The sequence below is a fragment of the Bombus vosnesenskii genome, unplaced genomic scaffold (assembly GCF_011952255.1).
Source record: "Bombus vosnesenskii isolate JDL3184/JDL3185 unplaced genomic scaffold, Bvos_JDL3184-5_v1.1 scf7180000013336, whole genome shotgun sequence".
Classification (NCBI taxonomy): Eukaryota; Metazoa; Arthropoda; class Insecta; order Hymenoptera; family Apidae; genus Bombus; species Bombus vosnesenskii.
The window spans coordinates 289,036-311,572 of NW_022882974.1; the positions used below are offsets into that span (position 1 = coordinate 289,036).

General features: G+C 37.2%; 1 protein-coding gene across 6 annotated transcripts; it reads left to right on the forward strand.

Moving 5' to 3' along the window:
- Positions 1-1,899: 1,899 nt before the first annotated feature.
- LOC117235977 (ankycorbin) lies at positions 1,900-19,912 on the forward strand. 6 transcript variants are annotated; one of them, XM_033498518.1, is made up of 15 exons: positions 1,900-2,332; positions 2,603-2,937; positions 6,281-6,557; positions 8,277-8,525; positions 9,713-10,137; positions 11,663-11,921; positions 13,741-14,786; positions 14,969-15,451; positions 15,521-15,874; positions 15,929-16,311; positions 16,943-17,281; positions 17,422-17,498; positions 18,077-18,231; positions 18,664-18,734; positions 18,955-19,912. In XM_033498518.1, the coding sequence occupies exons 1-15, from the start codon at positions 2,127-2,129 to the stop codon at positions 19,120-19,122; spliced, it is 4,827 nt and encodes a 1,608-aa protein (XP_033354409.1). In that variant the 5' UTR covers positions 1,900-2,126; the 3' UTR covers positions 19,123-19,912. The 6 variants fall into 6 exon arrangements, with proteins under 6 accessions (XP_033354409.1, XP_033354411.1, XP_033354410.1 ...); XM_033498519.1 differs by having other exon boundaries at positions 1,901-2,332; positions 15,527-15,874; XM_033498520.1 differs by having other exon boundaries at positions 14,969-15,874; positions 18,651-18,734.
- The last annotated feature ends 2,625 nt before the right edge of the window (positions 19,913-22,537 follow it).

Sequence of the window (22,537 nt, forward strand, 5' to 3'; positions counted from 1 at the left end):
AAGCAAAACGATACAAATTTCAAATTTCAATATCGACTGTAATAATAGCCTCGCGTGGAAAGTGATCGCTTCGCGATAAGAAAGGAGCGTGTGAAATGAACAAGCTTCCCTTCGTTTCCTTTTCTCCTCCATTTTTTATACCACTTTACGCGACATTGAAATATCCGTGAAACGTAGAAGGATCAAGTTACTCGAATATTTTTTTTTCGCTTCTCCAATTATTTGAATTCGTCGTTCGACGAAGCAAGCGCGAGACGCTTTATCGGTCGTTCAATGTCTTGCGAGTTCTATCGCACGTTTTAATCGCACGGCGGGGGAAACGATGTAGGGGAGAAAGAAACGAAAATTGAAGATATGTCGACCTTGCCATGAAACCCGGCATAATAGCTCTCGACGAGTGATAGGTGTTGTGGCGTTAGGTTTCTATGGCAGCGAGTGACCTGGTCAATCCACCACGTGGTCAGTAACCGAGCTTTAAATTCGGGTCGAGTTTAGTGATAAACTTCTGATGGGATCTGCGATCGTGTCGGCTGTTTCGTATGAGAACGAGGTCTCGGTGTCAATCAATTTAATCATTATCCAAACTATTCGCTATTTTTACTTTGGAAAACGGAAACTTTCCGTACGATCGATGTCGACGAAACTTACTTACGGATATTAGAAAAATCTGCATAGAAATCTTCACATTGTCGCGTCGCAGCGTTGTCAAATTTGGTGGATTTGCGGCAACGCTGCGGGCATGTCCGTGAGTAGTTCTGTAGCGATTATTGTTGCGATTGCTGTAAACTGTAAGGTGTTCGCTGTCAGTCACGCAGTGGCTGTGTTTACTCCCGGCGCGCACTGATTAAAGCGTTTTCAGCCAGACAATATTTAACAACGGACAGTGCTAGAATTAGGTTGTAAAAAATGTGGCAGAGACATCAGATAGCCGAGGAAATGCCCTCATTCATTCACGATCAGTTCTTATTCGTTGTTGGCTACTATACCTTAACGTACATTAATTACACGTTTATAATAACCGAATAATGGATACTTATGTGACATGAAAGACTATTAAATATTAATGACGTAATTATCGTAGTTTCTTTATTGTTAATTTTATAGCGTTAACTTTTATTACTTATTTATGATCATGCAATTATTTAAGCGCAATGGTATTTCAACAATTGTTTTATACCTAATAACAATGGGTTTTCCAATTACATTTGTTGCTTTTAATTATCCATTTGTTTACTTGTTACTTCAATCAAGACGTCCAATTTGATTGCTTAATTATAAATTATAATATAATAATATAATAATATAAATTAAAAACACAGAGAAGGAAACCTCTGACAAACCCTGAGAAACAAAGTTCGTAATTCACTGTAATGGAATTTAATCGTCTGTCTTCAACCAAATAAATCAGAGTTATTATGAAACAGAAGGTTTCCCTGACTCGAAAACAATTTTCCAAATCTTTGCAATAATCTTTCTTTTTTTAATAACCCTAACATAATCTTCTATCTACACGCAACAAGAAAGCAACTTAAATTTACAGCTTACAGTACACACTCCGATTTTCGTTTCATATACAGGGTGGTTGGTAACTGGTGGTACACGCGGAAAGGGGGTGATTCTACGCGAAAAAAGAGGTCGGAAATATAGAATAAAATTTTTTTTATTATTCTTCTTTTTTTAAATTTTCCCATCGAGACAAAGATCTACAATGAGGTCCGTTATAACGAGACGTGATAAAGTGCACGCGTACCGAGCGAAAATTCAAAGTCGATTTTCTCGAAAACAAAGCCTCGAACGAAAAATTTGTATTCTATATTTTCGACTTCTTTTTTCGCGTAGAATCACCCCCTTTCCGCTTGTACCACCAGTTACCAACCACCCTGTATACGCGCATTCGCTTAAATACCAAAGAAACTATAACGCAAAAAGATTGCGTGGAATCTGTTAAAAATTCGTATTCGCTGACGCGGACAAAGTTTACATGGAATCTTATTCGAAGGGCTGACCCAGTTCACGGGTAGAGGAACCGGACATTCTCTTCGGCGCGATGAATTCGATCGGCCGAGAGGGCGGAAGATGTTTCCACGCGAGGTCAGACCAATTGTGAACCGGTGGCAGAGACGGGCATGGACACTAAGACTCCACCGATCCCGTTGAAGGTCCAGGAGAAGCCAAAACCGAAGCAGCAGAAAAGTGTGGCCGACGTGTCCTTGCCCCCGCTGACACCATACAGGAATCATCGTCAGAGGCAGAAAACGCCTGGAACTCAGTGGTCGCGTGATGTGCCCAGCGCCGTACGGTATCAGGATCATCAGAAAAAAAGGCCTTACAGGTACACTTTCCCCTGCGATCGATGCATGCATTTATTCAACCGCTGCGCTGTTTAGCAGCAGGGTCTCGATTCTTACGCGTGAGCTGAAGCATCGTTAGAAAACGTTTGAAGAAGTCGCGGTTGCGAAACGTCGGCAAATAGGAAGGATCGTTCTGCTTGAAATTTCTCCAACAAGTTCCGTGAATATATTTTCTTTCTCCTACGACCCTCGTACATTATTTCCGCGAGATTTCCTTTCGACGTGTAAAGGGCGTCGTTCAACTTTTCCAGAGTGCTTCAAATCGGCGCCACGCCTTTGATGCACGCTTGCCAACAGGGCGACAGAGCCAGGGTTTTAAGGCTGTTGAGAGAGCAAGAGGAGACGATTGGCTACAGAGATCGTACCCTGAGGAACGCACTTCACTATTGCATGGACGCTGGAACCGCAGGTGCCGTCGCGGCGGCGGCACCGGAACTGGTAAATGCACCAGACGCAGAAGGACACACGCCGCTTCATTTGGCTGTCATCGCAGGTGATACGCAATTAGTGGCTGTTTTATTGGCAAACGGCGCCGACGTGAATGCCAGGGATCTGGAGGGACACAGTGTTCTTCATTGGGCCACTGGTATTTTCATGATCACTAATCCTTAACGCTATGACGATCGATGATCACTAGACTGAGGATATTTATGCAGATTCCTATTTTCTTGTATACGATTAAAAGAACGTAACGTAGATAGAGAATTATTTTCCTTATTGAATAGTGTAATGGTCATTGTGACATTTTTTACGTTATCTGCATTCTATGGATTTTTACGTTTCACATTTCACGTACCTAAGCGCATAAAAATCCGCAGTCTAGCGATTACACTAGCGTCATACGAGTGTAACTATTACTGCACGATATGTACACACACATATATATATACATTTACTTATCAATTTATGCATTTCTTTTATTATTTATTGCTTCTACCTTTCCATGTATTCGCGTTTCGTATATTTCGATCTGTTTCGTTGTAATTTCGTTCTAACGATTAGTAATGCATAACTCTGGCCAAGGACTCTCTAAATAGCCTTATTTGCAATTGGCTCATAATTGTTTCATTGCGTGGCACTCTTGATGCATTTCATATACGTACATACACCATACACTCGAATTACGTATTTTACCGAAAAGTTTAAGTGTGTCTTGGAAATCACTTAGATGTGTACATACTTCGAATCAATCGACCTAACCTTATCGGTCACTCTATCTTACCCGTTATTTTCTCCTTATTTTACGTTTAATCTGTACATACAGTATGCCCGGTTTATCAGGAATCGCTCAACTATTTTGGGAAACATGAATGGTACAAAAAAATGTACTCTTGTGTATTTGACTATACGGCGACTTTTCATTACTACATATCTTTATGTAGGTTGGAGGTCTTTAAAACGCTACAAATTTCTGTCTTTCGCATCATTCGCTGCATTGCAATTTTTGTCTGACATCTATCTATCTTTCATATTTTTCCAAATATTTGAGCGGTTCGAGACAATCTAGACACATTGTACATGGCACTTTCTTTGTAGACAACAATATTTTATACATGGTGTTCCGCCTATCACCTGGAATATCGCTGGTGTATTTAAAATTTCATACAAATATTTTCTAAAAAGATTCTCTAGTAATGTAGTCAGCGTATATTAATCATAGTTTTAGTTTATTAGGATGATTTATAAAGGAAGAAAATTTGTTCCATCTTTTCCAAGCAAGTGTTTTATTTTAATTCAAAAGGAAGATGGGAGTAACATTCTTTTATGTTATACAAAATTACAATATATAACAAGAATATCATAATTCAAAGATTGTTCTAACCTTTTCGTTAACAGTATAAACAATACAAACTTACATATATTTATATAATAGATATTTTAGAAAGATCTTAGAAATCCAAAGATTACTACTATAATTTGTAAACAAAATTTGTCCATCGTTAAATAATCAAGCTACTAGTCATTTCCTATAACACCTGAAAAATTGTATTCCGAAAGAATTTCCTCCGCGTAATATCCTTTCCTAATAGAGTCACTCACTTCCAGCAAGGCGATGATATGTATGCAATGAATTTTCAAAGTCGAGACTAACCCATTCCTGAGAAATCAACCTTCGAATGGAAAAATTTTAACCTATAATTTTCATTTATCTTTACACGCGTAAAAGAAGTCCTTACCTGTACATTTCTATACTTCCAATCGCACTCTGTATGAAATCTTTTCTTGCTCATTCAAACACTGACGACGATACACCCTGCATGTAATATTTAATTTACAATAACTACATCTTGCGTGAATGGTAATTTTACGGTCAGAGAATACGCTGGCGATCAAGATTAGCCAAAGCGTCGTTTAAGTCCGCGGTGGAAAGTGGGCATAAATTGGCTTATAAAGAGCCAGCTTTAATTTTGCCGGATGAAAGGTCGAATCGCAAACGTCCACACGAGCTCGGTAACGATTCCTTAGAATTTGCGGAAACTGTGAATTACAGGGCGTATCTTTTCTACTAATCTCCGATAAAATAAGGGTTCAGTATTGGTCAGGTAAGGTTAGTGGGTCAGTTCTGGTGACGTCATTCCGGTTCTCTAAGGAACACGCGAGCAAGACCCACGCCGAGATAAACCGAGAGATTGACCATAGTCGTCCTTGGTGTATTCAAATGACCAGAGATTTATAGCCGTACACCGCAATTGCCCATGTATTACGTTCGTCTGTCGGATTTACGGTACGAAAAAGAAAGTTTTCTCTATCGACGAGTCGCATCTGTGTAATTCACGAACGCCTCGAGTTGCAAGCGCGGACGCAACAAAGGCAACTTCTCACCAAGTAATATTCCGACCTACTTGTCGATGTCGCTGCTTTATCGCTTGTAACGTTACTCGAGTGTTCCGAATACGGACACGCGGGACATGATGCTATCTTGCGAGCCTATTATCGAAGACAAGCAGAACTATGGTCGAAGGAAGTCTATCTTACCAATGCTGAGTCTATACTACGCGATTTGTTTTACTTACATACGCACTATTTGTTGATATTTTTTTCTTAGAAAGGCGACGGCTTCAAGAAAATACTTCGCATAAAAATTAGTTTGCTTGCTGCTAGCAACTTCATAGATGATGATAATTCAGATGAAACATCTCTTTGCATATGTTTTATAAAGTTGACATGTATTGCATAATAACTGCTAATATTATTGATTTGCATTTTTCATTGGCAAAAAATGAAACTGGATGGCAATTTGTTTAGAGAAAACAAGAAATAAAAAATTACATGCGTACGCATAATAATGATATTTTTAATTCTTGCAACATAATGTTTACCAAATGGTTTGATTTTACTATTGTAGCGAAAAAAGTTCATTGCTAGTTTAATGTGCATAGTAAATTTATTTATATGTTTATATTTAAAATAACTAACCACCTTAAATTTATTAGTATAAAAACAGAGACCTATCGTTCAAAATGTTTAATCCAAGCTCTTATGTAGTTTATTACGACATTTGCAAAGCGAAAGGCCTACGAAGTTAATATATATATTAAATTTAAAATTTAAATTTATTTAAATTGCTGTAGTACGAATGATATTATATAGTTTAATAATAGTCATGAAAATATTTATTTATTTCTTATTAATATCATTACAGAATACATTATGTGCATTTTAATAAGTAGCTTGAAACTGAAAGTAATAAAAAAAATAATTTAATGGTTACTTCGATAAGCAGTACAAAAAATGTAAGCAATGAATCTCTTGAAACATTATAACTGTTTCTAAAAACTAAATTACCTTGAATTGCTATCTTCCCAATTATATCTTCTGAAAAATGTTTCAGAAATTTGGCTTGTTAGCAAACAGTTATATCGGGATAAACACATGCAAAGTTGAAAACTCGATAAAGAAATAAAAATGTATGTTTATTTGTTGCTCAGTGTGCGGGGAAGCAGAATGTGTTCGCTTGGTGTTAGCGGCGGGTGCTCGGCCATCCACACCCGATCTTCGCGGAGGATCTCCTCTTCACTATGCCGCTCAATGTTGTGGTGCAGCTGCGACTGCGGAACTTGCTGTACCTAAGAAAGTTGGTTTAAAAGTTCTCCAGACTCTGCTGGAATTCGGTGCCGATGTGAACGCGAAAGACGAAGATGGAAGACAGCCGATTCTATGGGCGGCAAGTGCCGGTAGCGTGGAAGCTGTGTTGGCTTTAGCGAGGTAAAGTTTGATTTCACTCGAATACGCGGTCTTTCACTGTCGTTGAACGTTAACGCCGAAAACAATCCTATTTTAGGGTAGCTTATCGTGCAAAGAATGACGCTTTAAATTTTAACAATACATAATGGTAATTTGAGAAAATAATTCTTTTTAAAACTAGTAACACATTCGTAAGTGACGTCGCTGGGATTAGAATTGAATTTTGCAACGTTAAATATTTATATCGTAAAATGTATGAAATACCTTAATTGATTCTCGAATTCATGAGACTTTCGTGCTTCGGAACGGGTCGGCAAAACTCGGGCGAGATCGAGCCGGCTCTCGAAAGTACAAAATTCGCCAGGATCTCGAAACTATCCGATTGCGTGCGAACATATCGAGATCTCGAAACTATGCAACTACAATTGCATGTGAACGTACCAAGATCCCGAAAGTACCGTAATATATAATTAATTCATTGTGAGATCTAGAAACGATCCGACTATGTATGAGTGACAAATATGTATCGAAATTCTGAAACTACTTACATATTATATGGTGGAACTGCAGAGAAACTATCTCCTCTCCGATTTCGATGATTTTGAAATGTGTTGTTAACCTCGGCATGTTGAATATCTTTTTCCTATACATATAAATCACAGTCGGTCTTGATTTTTGAGATATTTGCTAATAACTGTTGGTATCACTATAGAGAATTCTGCCTATAATTGTGCGTTCGTAGCAAGGTATGCGTTAGTATTGTTTACCGGCCGTTCCACAGTGGCGGTCAGATAAAATGACACCTAATCTAAACCTAAGAAATTTCCGTGGAATAAGGCCCAATATGATGTAGAAGATCTCTGGCAACGTTCTTAGTACCCAATAATGACGTTAGAGGTCAGGAGCTGCTATAGTTGAAAAGAGAGTAAACAGTAGCGAAGAAGTGGAAGAAAGGCGTATTACCAAGTACGTTTAAAAAAAAGAATTATTTTTATGACTTTTCAAAAATTTACTTGCCAATATCAAAAATAATGACTTTTATACCCAATGTTATGTTTTCAATTAATAAATTACTTTCTCATTATTAATTTAATACTTCTTTTACAAAGTGGAAGAATGCTGTATGTTACACCAGCTGCTTCTTTTATTACTACAGTGAACAATGAATTGTTTTTACGTTCCCTGTAAATTTTATGAAATGTAACATACATCCTTTTCTCAGACAACCATTCCATTAAGGTTAGACGTCATTTTATCTAGCCGCCGCGCCGTGAAGCAATACTGACGCGCATACGCTGCCATGGATGTACAATTAAAAGCAGAATTCACTGTAATAGTACCTACCGACAGCATTTATGAACATCTCGAAAACTAAGCCTGGCCGACGGTTCTCTGTACAGGTAAAAGTTGATAAAAATTGTTGAAATAGGAAAACAAAAATTAGATTGTTCGGAAGGAAAATAGTTTGCAATAAATAAATCCGGAAAAGCTTATTACCGAGATCAGCGGGAGGATATACCTTACGAGGCAAAACGAATCATCCCGATTGGTCAAGCGATTTCGAATACATCGGCGAACCCAAAAAAGGAAAGAAGAAAATATATCCATAGAGTTGAGATGCCTTCCATCTTTTCCCAAGTCAGTATACAAATCATCAAAATCGGGTAGGAAGTAGTTTTTCGATATATGTTCAACGAAGAAAGAAGACGAATGATTCTAAAAGCAATAATTAAAATACAGAGCCGGTGGCTCAGCTGCCGCAGGAGCTGCAGACAAGGATGGCCTGACAGCACTTCATTGCGCTGCTTCCAGAGGTCACGCTAGGTGCGTGGAGGCCTTAGTGAATCTCTGCGGTGCTCACCCTGATCACGTAGACGATAATGGATGTTCAGCCCTACATTATGCTGCCACTCTTGGTCACGCTGATGCCACAGCCTTAATTCTAAAGTTAGGAGCCGATCCGAATCGGCAGGATCGAAAGGGTAGAACGTAAGTACTGTAGAAAGCTGGAACGAATGTTCATTGAAGCACAGACTTCAATTTTATGATACAATTTTGTCGGTTAAAATAAAAAACAAATTGTATTGATATTAACGAGACTGTCAATTAAAACAGGAAATTTATTTTTCACTAATCTATTAAGTAGATTGGATGTGCATAGTTCTCAGAGAATACTCGTTCTAGCTTTCTATGGTAAAAGCTTCATAAACGAAAGATTTGTTGGGGCATTTCATGTACGACAAAAGTGATAGAAGTTTAGATTTTTATTTCGAGAGTCTTTGGTAGTAGTCGAATACGCGGTTAATCAGTGGTCTCAAAACAGTGAGGTCATAAATTAGAACGTCTTTCTCAAGACAGGGTTTATTAAACTGAGTGCATTCATAACTCAGTAAGTTTTCAGTAAATACACTTGAAACTTTTTAGGAAGGGTTGTTATTAAAATTATCTTCTGATTAAATTTAGATCTCAACGAAATCTTATATTTCTATATATCTAAATAAAATAATAAGAAAATTTATATTTATATTGTAATTTAGATAATTTTTATTTTCCTGTAACGTTAAAAAACAGGTCAATTTTTCAACTATACCATTTGATGATTCACATCATACGTACAGCGTCTTGAACTAGGTCCCTATGTCTCTCAAAATGCCTCAATTTATAATTATTTTCTTTACGGCCTACCTATACTTTACCAATAATCTACCCTTAACCAGTTTTATGACCTTACTGTATTTCTTCTACAGACTATACTGCATCTATGTCAACATTAATTTTGTCCTGTCAGTATTATAGTATTAAAATTCATAGGTCATAGGGTGCATTGACACTATTATCTTGCATATACACATACGTACATACATAATAATAGACAATACCAGACAGTCTATAGATACTACATATAGACAGACTGTCATTATCAATAATGATACACGTTTCTGATACGATGTACTCACATACATAGACGTTGCCTTTAGATATGAAAACTAAGGAATGTGACTCGAGCAGTTATAAAGTTAAAATAAATGTATAAATGGAAGTGAGCTAAAATATGTAATATCTGGCTTCCAGGAAATATAAGAGAAAAGCTAAATCAAACGAGAGTATGAAAAATATCCAGCTTAGACGAAAATACAAAGAAAGCTCAAAGTTAAAAAAAATCTGAAATATTTTAGACCAGCACTTTGTGCGGCAGCGAAAGGACAACTGGAAACCTTGAAGATTCTTGCCCAGCACGGTGGTTCTCTTTACGCGAGAAGTGTACGAGGAACCGGTGTCGCCCATGAAGCTGTTGCTTCCGGTAGGATCGAATTAATCAAATGGTTGGCGAAAAAACGGCCAAGCACTTTGGACGTTGCCACGCAAGATGGCAAGACACCTTTGCACGTGGCTGCACTTCACGGACATTTGGATGTGTGCAAGGTTCTTCTGGACAATGGCGCGAGGATCAATGCTGTTCTCCGAACTAGCAAAGGCAATCTGATGACAGCTCTGGACGCGGCGCTTTACAGGGGACACAGGGATTGTGCGAAATTGATCCAAATGCACGGTGGTACTACGGCACAGAAATTGAAGATGCAGAAAACTGTGCCGAATAAAGGTCAGGTCAGGTATATACGTATTTATTTACAAAAATGCTTTAAAGTGTATTAAGTATAAGAAAAGTCTTATAACATGTATTATGCGTAGAAAAAATTTTATGTTCTATGCTATGAGCTTCAAAGACGCAATATCAGACATTTTGGCGTTAAAATTTTTCTTATAAACCGCCACTTTTTCTTCATAACTTTATTTCTAGGGACATTTGATAATTCGTTGTAACAATGAGGATTAATAGCACGCGAATGACAATCTCCATTAAGATACCGGTACGAGATAGTTGTAATTTGCATATTTGTCGTACTATACCGTAATCAAATCTGATGTATCACTTCCTGTTTATGGTACAAGCTTTATGCACATTTGTGACAAGCTTATTAGTACGTATTATATACAATTATTTTATCGTATCCTTTTGCGAGGTTAGGGACCTTCTCACACGCTGTTGAAGCTTTTATATCTTAATGAATATCTCTATTTCTAACCTATCGTTTAGCTTAAGTGAGCCATCCGATACATTCGCATCCTATCGATGATGTTATCGAGTGACCCCCACGTTGATCTCCTTATCTCAAAGGGTTTCGTCTGTCATTGCATGCGATAATATTCTCTTTTCATTTTACATTACTTATAATATATTCATATACATGTACAACAACTGTCTCTACCCTAATGTAGAAACGACATAAAAAGTAACAACTCTGTAGTAAAATTTTGCATTTCATTCTAACAGAAATGTCGTTTTCATAAGACGTACGATGTACCCAAGTCTTTTGTTGATTGCTACGTGTGATACGTGCTAAATGCGGCTGTGATTTGACAAAGGAAGTGATGCGTCGGTGAGATACGAATAGGACGATGTGCAAAGAGATTGAATGTTTATATAAAAATATCGCTTACGTTAAAATATTTATTAGATTTCTGACAAGAGGTTTGGTTATACATGGCAGAAATGCGTGTTGTTAGTGGTGAAAGCTGCAAGACTGTGGTAGTGTAGTATGACTGAGAATCAAGAAAGTTATCTTACAATTCTTTCAGTCGTCTGAGAATCCTAGAACGTTCACGTGTGAATTATTGAAAAGTTATTCGATAATAGTGAAAGAGTGGAAAGCATTATTGTTGTGATAATACTAATTGCGATTAGTAATTGTGGTGATAGTGGCGGTTGTAATAATTGAAAATAAATTGTTCGAGACTTGTCAAAGGAGATCATGATTAGATTATATAAGATTTATCAGAAAATCGTAATTAAATGTTCAGGAACTTGTCGTAGAACTGTGAATAAATTGTTCAATGTTTCTCAAGGAATGATATTGGTGATGATGATATTGATGACAATATCCGACTTACTTGCATGTTTAAGAACCAATACAAGTACGTTCATTTTACCAAATAATCGATTTCGTATTACAACAAATTTTTCGTTCGTAAATGCTGCAACTTTTACCAATTTCCCTTCGAAGCAATTTCCATAATAGTTTGATTCGGACTTTTTGGATTTTTCATTTTTATCGAATCGATTTCAGTATTCTCAACGAAATTGCGAATGAGGCATCTGGATAGCAGCACCGATACGGAAAGCAGTCCCCGTAGACAAGATCGTAGTTGCAAACTTCCGGAATTATACTACGAGGAGCAATGGATTAAGAAGAGAACGCGACGAAGAGGAAATTTAAGAAAGTTGGCGCGCCAGGATAGCCGGAGCTTCAGCGAGGAAGAGGTTAGATTATCGAAGTCATCCTCGAAAAAAGATCATCAAAGGAGAGCTCGTAGCGAATCAGCACGGTAAGATATTTTTAAATTACATACGGTGTTTCCTCGAATAACACGTCGGTTAGGGACACCGACTGACCGCGTAGTTGCGGAAACTGAAGTACAGTAGATGTATTAGGCTGCCTCAAAAGTTTCTTTCGTTTATAAGGAAATAATAGATGCACCATTAATAGATCCATTTTGTTCCAACAGAACAATGATTCAATAAAATAATATAAAACGAAAAATGTTGTGCGTCTATTATTTCTTTATAAAATGAAAGAAACTTTTTGGACAACCTATTGCATACATACGCATATTTATATTTTTCCAATGCCTAATATGTACTACTCAAAATTTACACTTGTTACATTCACTCGTTATATTCTTCACTGCAAAATTCTTTGATGCTAGTTGGAAAGTGCTTGTAGAAAACACTGTAAGTGCCAAGAAACAAGTCTCTATAAATTTATGCATTAATATAGTCGAAATTTGTATACAGAACGTATTTTTATTTTATAGAATTATAAAGTACAATGAAATTATTATTATTTCTGTTTTTCAGTGCAATTGTCTTTCATTGTAATTTGCCCGAGTTGCCATTTAGTTGTCTTCTCTTCTTTCTTCCACTGTCGTTACACATAATATCGTACATGATGCATGTTCTTTGTAATTTAAACATTGAAAGCATCATTTAAGCCCATTTAGCATCCACTGATGCAGTGTCGTTGTGGCCGCCGTGTGAATGCCGACCAAAAGTGCAGCACCTATCTCAAGTGCCCGGGAGAGACACCGCACTTTCGTATTTCTCCGTGCTACACCGAAAATAACCTATACCTGCAAATAAATATTTCGTAAATTCATCTTAACGTACTTCATTTCAAAAAACTAGAAATTTTTAAGTTTTATGACAGTGCAAGTGAACTCGACGAACAACTTGCGAAGGAAAATGCAAATACTAAGTGCAGTAGACTTGCTTTGAAATATAACACGATCTTACAGGGAGACATAGAGGAAAAAGACAGACAGCTCGACGTGCGCTTCGACGGAGATGCACGTGGCAGTGCAGCATCGGTGATCAAAAGCCTTCGCTGATCCGATGCCAAACACTCGAGTTACAAGCTACAAAATATTCCGTTAAAAGCACCGCCGGCCACATCGCTACCACGATTCACTTACAATCTGTAAAACTAACAAACTTCGTTAACGTAGGAAGACAAACAGCATAAAGCAAATGAAACAAGCAATGCAATGTTTTGATATTGGCAACACTGAAATCCCGAAAGCCTGACGTCTCTCCTCGAACGTCATATCTCTCATAATTATATTCTTCTTATACTCATTTACGTTTATTAAGCATTAAGTTTTTTTTATTTTCGCCGTTTTCGTTTTTTTTATATTTTAGAAAAAACACAAAAAGAACTCGACAATTTTTAAATGCAGCAAATTTGCAGATTTGTAAACGCGAATATTCGTTAATTTGAAAGTATAAGAGATTGGAATTTTGGAAATACAAAAACTTAAAAACCTAAATGTTTGATGGTTTGCAGGTTAAGAATTTGCAAATTCGAAAGTATGGAAATTGAGAAATCGAAACGTAATATTTAAAACATAAACTGAAACTTTCACAAATTATACTTTCAAATCGCACGAATATAATCTTTTTTATTTAATTACTATCATAATCGGAAACTATTAATTATTCGGAAAACTTAAAATAATGATAAAATGTCAAATCATTCTGCAGAGATGAGATTTCAATTTATTCATAACTTTAAATATGAATAGTAACGAATCTATTATTTGTTCCAAAGTACACTTTTAAATAAATAATCACGACAACATATTGCAGGTACGAAGAAGATGATACGGATCGAAAATTGAGAAGGGAAAGAAGTAAAAAACGATCGTCGAAATCCAGACACGACTCAAGCGGATCATCCTCAGAGTCAGGCAGCTACGAACGCGCTAAAGACACGTCGAAGCAAAAATTCGATTCGAGAAAAGACGAGAGCAAAACTAATGGAACGGAGGGTTCAAAGAGAGGCGATGACGACGAAAGCGTGAGCGACGATAGCCTGGAAGTGGTGGTGGTACGAAAATCTTTGGAGAGGAAATGCGAGAAGGTGGTATCTGGAAGAAGATCAAAGACACCCAGGGAAAGTTCAAGAGAAACGAAATTCACAAAGACTCACAGGAGCACCAGAAGGAAATTGAAATCCAGCAGATCGAAAACATCGGACAATGGCGAGAGTGCAACCGATCGAATGCATTCGCTGGACAAAGAACAAGGACCAACAGAATCAACGCTTCACAGCGAACAAACACCTAGAACATCGATAGACGAGGAAAAGCAAAACGAAGGGAACATCGTTGAAAGTCGATATCGTAGAGACGTGACCGACAGCACCAGTCAAGAAACGGTGGAACGCGTCGTTGTGACAGCGATGGTCCATAAAGATCAAGGTCCAGATACGCCAAAATCCGTAGCGGAAGCTTCGAAGGAAGTCACCTTCGACGACAGATTAAGAACGGAAGTGATCGAGATGCAAGAAATAGCGGGAGACGTTAGTTCAGGCAAAGCGGACGATATTTTAGAGCAGAGTGACGCATCACGTACCGATCTTGTGCAGAAAGCTGCCAGTTTGAAGAAAGATGTGGAAGAAATGAGACAGCAGGTTGCACAAGAGAAAATTGAACAAGAAGAAGGCTCGAAGCAGAGTCGAGAGAAGGAAGATTCCAAACGGGACCAAGAGAAGGAAGATGTAAAATCAGACCGAGAGAAAGAAGACACGAAAGCCGTGGACCACACGAGAAAAGATCAGGATGATCAAATCGAGACCTCGTTTAGTGATGAGGCAAAGAAAAAAGATCAGAGGAAAGATGAAAGCGAGAAAGGTAAGACTTTAAACGGAATAACAGCTGGATTGTAAGTATGTCAATATCATTGTTACTGTATTTATTTTTATGCATAATATATTGAAACTGTAACTTACTGTTAAAGAAACATTTTTGTTAATTTCCTGTAGATTTTATTTAAAAAAAGTTTCTGCCAATTTTCTGTAGAGTCCTCTTTCCAGGCAGGTTAGATGCACGCGAGCCGATTGAGTCGGAAAGTCCCACGTTGGATTCTGAAGAGTATCAACGACACCAGAGCCGACAGGAAAACGATCTCGTTTCCAGATCAGACGAAGCGTCATCTGGAACAAAACCTGACGAGAATCTCGATAAAGAGACGCGTAGTGAGAAAACGGACGTGTCTGAGTCGATCTTAGTGAAGGACCACGAAGATTCGGAGAAAGCGACCAAATCTGGAAGTCCGGAAAGTCAAATAGGTTTAGAGAAAGAGGACACTACACCAAGGACAGCCGTGGAAGGCGTTTCACCGTCAGAAGGAGAAGAGAAAAAGTCGGCGTCGGAAGAAACGAAAAGTAAATCAAAAGTTAAATCTGCAACCGTAAAGAGAAAAGCGTCTTTCGATGAAAGAAGATCAAAGTCCTCGTCTTCGAAGTCGGATGAGAGTCCCAAAAAGAGCGGCGGGACTCAAAAGAGGAAAGAATTTGGTAAGAAGCGCGAATCTTCCACGAAAAACGTTTCCATGAAATTGTCCAGGGAAAAAACGAGCAAAGTAGTTGCAGAGAAGACGTCAGAAGTGCAGAAGGAGGATGAAATTGCTGTTGACGGGGTACAAACGAAAGAGGCCACATCGGCCGTCTTAACAAAAAGCTCGAGCAAGGAGTCACCGGATGAGAAGGAACAAACTGCTCATAGAAAATCTGTCGATTTCTCATCCTCTAAAGACTCTGCGTTAATGGAAGACAAATCGTTAAGCGCAGATACACCAACTGCCACGAAACGAAAGATTTACGACGAGGAGGAAGTTGCTCAAGACTCGTCTCCTGCAAAGTCCGACTTAGAAGATCACAAGGATGAAGACGAAGCTAAAAAAGTGAAGACACATCCTATGGAAGACGCACTGGGGACAGGTGAGTACTGAAACCACTCCATGAGTGTCTTTATACCGTTTGCCGTGCTTTTAGTAGAGACCTTTCGATATATTGACGAAAGTTCCTCGAGTTCTCCGAAATCGGCGCAAACCAGACGCTCGAGACCGTCAACGGGAAAAATTAGACAAACTGGACGATCGTCGGTAAGAAAATGTTTGTTCGAAAGTTCAGAAGAACGTTCTCCAGATAGGAGCGCTATAGTGGCGGTGATTGAGAGTCCAGAATGGGACGAAGAGGACGAGGAGATTGACAAGGAGATCAGAGACGCTATCGGGGAGGACGGAGAACACGAGACGGAAGCCGAGGATGATAATGAGATGGGTGTCATCAGGGTATTGCCAAGCACGAGCGAGGAAGAAATGTCTCGAGCTGGACATGATGTTTGCAGGACTTCGGCGACCGACTCGTTATCCCAAGTAGGCTAATTCTGATGGTAGAAGAAGTAGAATAGAAATAGTATTTAGTCTTTCCTCGTCGTTTGTGAGATTGGAGATAACCCGGTGGATCTTACGTCTTTCCCTACAATATACTTTGTGACATATTTAATGGGGAAAATTTCATTATTTACCGTATTTCAATTTTTGCAAGTTTATTTCATCCCTGAAATCAATATGATGCAATTCAATGTGACATTTACTATACACCCAATATAAAAATATGAAATATAATTTTTGTATATGTATAAATATGTATAATCGGTTTAAAAGATAAAATAAGCTTCTTGTGCGTGAATTTGAAAATTAAATGTTTATAATGTCAATAACAACATGCGAGTACCATTCGTATTTATTCGTATCGATCAGTGGTAGAAATTTGTGAAAATGAAAAGATTGCCTTGACCATCTTTTTCAAATTTACCATCGAGAATATTTCATTATTTAATGTCATATTTTAGTACGAAATAGATTCACATTAATTCGTAATATTGGATTCACCATATCAAACAACACATCAACAATAGTATTGTAATACATATTGTGTAAATAACATTGCAACCAGAAGATTGTTTTCTCGTAACCAATTATTTTTTCTCTTCATTTCACAAAGGTGCAATCCGGTACTCGAACTCGTTTGACACGAGTTCAAAGTCCTCAGGAAAGTAGAGTCAGTCGACTGCAAGGGAAACAACGCCGTGACAGCGGCGGCAGGGATAGTGGCATAGAACCCAGCCCTAGGGTATCACGGATACCGAGAAGAAGGATCATGAAATGTTGTCCAAATACCGATAAGCAACAATCCCTTAACAAAGACACCATAATAAGAGATGTCCAAATCAGTTTACGACGATATCACTTGGAAAGAAAGATATTCTTCCAACTGATGGAACTGAAGAGACTACAGATACGTCATGGCAGAGCGAATGAACAAGTTTTGGTTAAGAGACAAGTAATAATCCTGCCTATTTCTCCCTATGTAATGCAACATAATCTACGCATTGATCTGTTTAATTGGAATTTAAGATTTTATTTAATTCAAAATACTTAATCAGGATCTAAAATCACACTGAATTATATCCTTTGTTTCAGGTGGATGCTTTCCATAAAGCTGGGATGTCTGGACCCACCCTTGGTGTGGCAAAATACGATCAACCCTTAACGTTCAGGTTATTGTTTTCTAAATATAAAAAAATACGCTGTTTAAAACAATTAGAAGATCGTTTTTTGTGTCACTTTGATTTTTATGTGCCTGTGCATTTTTTGTAACGACTGTCTTAAAACCCATTTTTTTAAAAGTATCATATGAATAACATGACGGTCTATCGAGTCTATATATAGGACTCGTTTGCTGCTGTTTACTTTACTGATGCTATTGTGGCGGATGAAAAGAGAGTCTTGCGTTTCGTCCCGGGACTACCGGTGGACTCGTCAGTAAGGCTATGCCCGGTAGTCCCCGCCTTAGACCTAGAGGGAGTCTCGCTAGTTGCGGTATTTGTATCAATCGCTCGTATATTCGACCGCTAGCGAGTTAGACAGACTCGTTGTCGTCGTAGCCCTCTAGTGTTGGCGGTTGGTACCAGCGGATCGCCCGGGAGGTGTTGCGCCGCGTTGATGCCTCGACCTGTCAGCGTCCTGTTGATACCGATCCGCCACACTATAAAACCATTCATAATGATTCCTTAATTGACTTAGCGTATATTTTTATAGTATTGTGAATGAAAATGTAATTAATATTTCTTACTAGACACTTCGAGGCCTTCCTGTACGATCAGCTCAGGAAGATTCAAAAAAGGCCAGCAACTCCAGACTTCTGTATGGAAGCGAAGCAATGCATCCAAAAAACTCACCGCTGTCATCACGCCACTAGTGCTTACACTTCTTTCCCAGCGTACACATATCGTACGTTATTTCCGTGCATTGTCATAGTTGATAGGTTTCAGGATTCCATTTCAGACGTTTATACGTGAAGTAGTCAAATAAGAAAATTTATACAATGTTAATTGTATTCTTTAATTTCTTTTAATTATCAACGTTTGATATGATAACATTTCAATAATATTTCTCAACCTTCCACCATTAACGTTCTAAATAATTAATAAGTTGGGAAATAATAGAAAATTTTTTCATAAGAAATTTTTATACACAAAAGTTTCGCAACGTTTTTTTGAAAAAATATCCATGAGACATATACATAATCGCGAAAAGTTTAAAGGAATGTTACTATTTTTATGATTAATAATTCCGAAATGGTATGCTGAATACGAGAATCCAATCCAAATGACTTTCAAAAGGAATCAGTTTCCCTATTGTGATTGTAGATTATAATTGCAGTAGGTGGAGGCGGCCAAGAACAAGCGGATCTTCTTCCGAAGATAGAGAGCCGTGGAAAGGGGCAAATGAGGGTAAAATCTAGTCATTTAAACTGAAAATAATTATGCAAGAGTTGCATTAGTGCGATAATTAAATACTAAGTAATTAAATACTTGATTCAAATCAAGTTAGTTCGTGTCAAATGAAATCCTTATGTGCTTACTTATTTGAACAAAAATAATATGAGTAATGTGCGTGTTTCTTTAAAAATTACGTTAAGAAACTATACAAAAAATTCTATCTTTGTTGCAGGTGGAAGTAACACATGGAGAAGAGAAGCAAATAATAGCTCTTCCAGCTGAAAGACTGGATCGTTCGAAAAAATATTACGTAACGTTTACTGTAAGAGGGGAAGCACAACAAGAAATCGAGAAGCCGAAATCATCGATCGGTATCCAAAGGAATGCCAAAAGTGTTTAGGAAGTCTTCAACTGCATTTATCGTATCTTCCCACTGTGGTGATTTTGACTACGTTTTTTCTATTCGAAGCAATATCAAAAACGTTTCCCATACTTTTTTACACAATCTTCTATTCTACCAATCTTCATACTATGCAACTTTCATAATAATTTTAACTTCATACTATGTAACTTTCATAATAATTTTAACTTCATACTATGCGATGTTTCACATTAGATTTTCTACGATAGTATAAATTGTAGCTTCATGGCAAAACATTGATTCTCCGATTTTGAAGTAATGAGTGTGGCAATACAAAAAAGAAATTTAAAAACTGCCAGAGAAAAACGGTTCATGTACATACTTAGAGTATGAAGCAAAATATATTCTGTACAAATTTCATTAACATTGCTGTAAAAATAATCAATGGTATAAACGTGTAAGATTGTATAATATATTGCATCGAAAAAGTTCTATGCATGGACCCTCAACTTTATTACACGCGAATTACATTGTGTATAAATATTCAATTGTATTAGACAAGACAAATGCGAACTTTTGTAAAATAAGCTAGATTGACTCAGTCCAAGTTCATTGAAAAGATCTCTTAATCTTACCTTAGTGTTACATTAAATTGTATTCATTAATACTGGTCGAGAAAATACGAATTTATTCTATGTGTATAATAAGAGATATTTCGTTCCTGCAAAAGCAGGGACCATGTTGCATACAGGTTCTGTATATTTGTGTAAAGGAATCCGCTAACTTGTAATTCTGTGTAAAATAAAAAAGAATCACAAACCGCATAACTTAAATTATCTTAAATTCATTTTTACGTACATGTTTGAACGTTGAACGCAAGCGTTTTATAATTTCCCCACAAATCTTAATAAATGCACGTAAATGCAGTTTTCAAGTTAAGAAGACGTTTTTGAATCAATTTGTAACTCAAACATATTCAAAACAAAAAATGAAGACAGCCGTAATTTTTCTTTGCGTTATTGTATGAAATAGCAGGTGCAACTTTTTAACGTATCATGCATAAATGTATGCATAAATAAATAAGATCAATTTTCTACATTAATGATGCATTTTAATCTTCTGCCACCAGTTGGCGTATCGAACATTCTTTGCCGATATTTATATTATAATGGAAGACGATTTCCACGCCAGGATGCGTGTGTCCAGTGTAATCTCAAAAGCTACTCAAGCGATTTGAATAATTTATTCTCCATTGGAAAGAACATTTCCTCAAAATAATCACGTAGCGAAAGTGACGGATATCTGGCGTGTCTGCCGTGACCTTGACTATCCATCGAGCGAAGTGTAATCTGATGCACACGTACCTTACATGTTGATCTTTTTTTATAACATTAGAAAAGTAGAAAGTCTAACTGAATTTGGAAGATTTTTTGGATATGTCGTAGAAATCAACATTTTGAACGACTTCCTACTGTACATGTAGCTGCCTGTTGGGTAAAGATTTCGTTTACGTAAATATACTCGTCCCGGCATTTGGGAATCAAATAGCATACGCTATTATGGACACGCAATTATATCGATAATTTTTTGCGAATATCATGGATACTATGTACCAGAATATATGTTTATGCTGATTTATAGTTACATTAGAGGAAAAAGTTGCTCAAAATGTTATGCTTTATAACATATTTAAAAAATATTGAAATCTGAAATGCATGTTGGTTTCTATAGTTTTTCATTAGAAGTACATACAGAATAATGCATATAATTCGATTATATATAAAATGATATCGAAAGGACTACTGTACATACGACACGGTGTAAAGTACGTAGTCGTCTTTAACATTAGTATATCAGTACAGATAGTATAAATTATCTAATTCGCGGTTACTTTTTAGATAATCATGTATAGCCTGGATCCATAATAATATTGTTGTGTAGTCTCGTATAATATAGATTTCATACCATTCATAATTATCATACATAAAAATAAACATAGAAAAATCAAAATGGAAAACAAGAAGGTTAGGTTCAACGCTTGCGTGTCATGCTATGTCTGCTGAGATTCTCGATTCATTTCTATCTGTCTCGCAAGATCCTGGAATACGATAACTTTCCATGTAGATTTTTCACGACTAGAGACGACTCAGTTTTCCGACGGTTTTTCCTAGCCAATTTCGAAATCAGTTTATATGATCATATTACTGACGATAGAGGTAGCACCTAAACCCCGAATTCTCATAGTTCCCGCCGATCTGCTTTTCACGTTCGAACTATTGTAGGTTCCAGCTAAACTTTCTCTCGCAATAATTATCAACAAATGGTAAGTTTAAATTCATAAATACATAGATACAGATTTAAAGTAAGAATGTTTTTCTCATCGGTAATAATATGCCTATGTAATAATATGTCTATATCTAGATCCGGAAGTTCACAAAATCGATATATATTAATTCCGACTGGGAATAAAAGTAAAATTGTAGTTTACGCAGAAGCATTACAAGATCAAGAAATAAATAGAAAAAGATATCAGCTTTCTACCTGGACGGGCCCGCAGGTAATTCCCTGTATAATATAAAAGTATGGGAAGAAACCACTTGAATAAAACGTTTCAAATAAACTTGACCATGAAATTTAAGTAATAAATTCAATGTGAATGAATTTCAAGTGAATAAAATCCAGTGTTTTTATAACAGCATTGCACTTTGAATCAGCGTAAAACTCGAAGGATAGGCAGTACTCCCGTGTCAGCAACGATTCTACTAAAAACACTCGAGTATTTTAGGCGTTGCATTACGAAACCGTCGAGGCCCACTAGCCAGTGACGCAAAAGGCATAATTTGCGATGCCATCAAGTGTTCGCTATCTTCTCCTATATCCACGGATGACGGAATTCAGCCCACCGTTACGAACGTTTGAAACCTCGCGTTTTCTTACATAAATATAGAGTAAGTATACACAATAAGTACTCAATATTGAATACATAAAGACAAGTGAAATTAAACGTTGTAGGGACTAAAACATACCTCTGTTCGTGTTATTCGACCAGGTTTCGAATGCGGATCTTCCAGTTGTGGGGCAGATGCTGGTTAAACCACCCAGGCAGTCAGCGAATGCTTTCTTTCAAGTTCTTATGTGGCTCTTAGTAACCGCATACAATATAATATGAGATAAAAATTTGAATGTAATATATAAGATGTTTCCAGTACTTTCCTAGGTAGTCTTTGAAGGTACAGATATTAAATGAATGCAGGCAGAAAATAGAAAATAAAGAACATGGGAGGTTTGCCTGCAGCATAGCTAAACATTTTGAACATCGATTTAGGCCAGTTTCTGCATTAAAATATTACTGTTCAGGTGCCTTGTGTTTTGTAGCATACTGTAACATTTGTAGCATTTACTGCCTTCGTCTTTGATTTCTTTTATTTGTAAATTTCTATGATCGTACATCTCG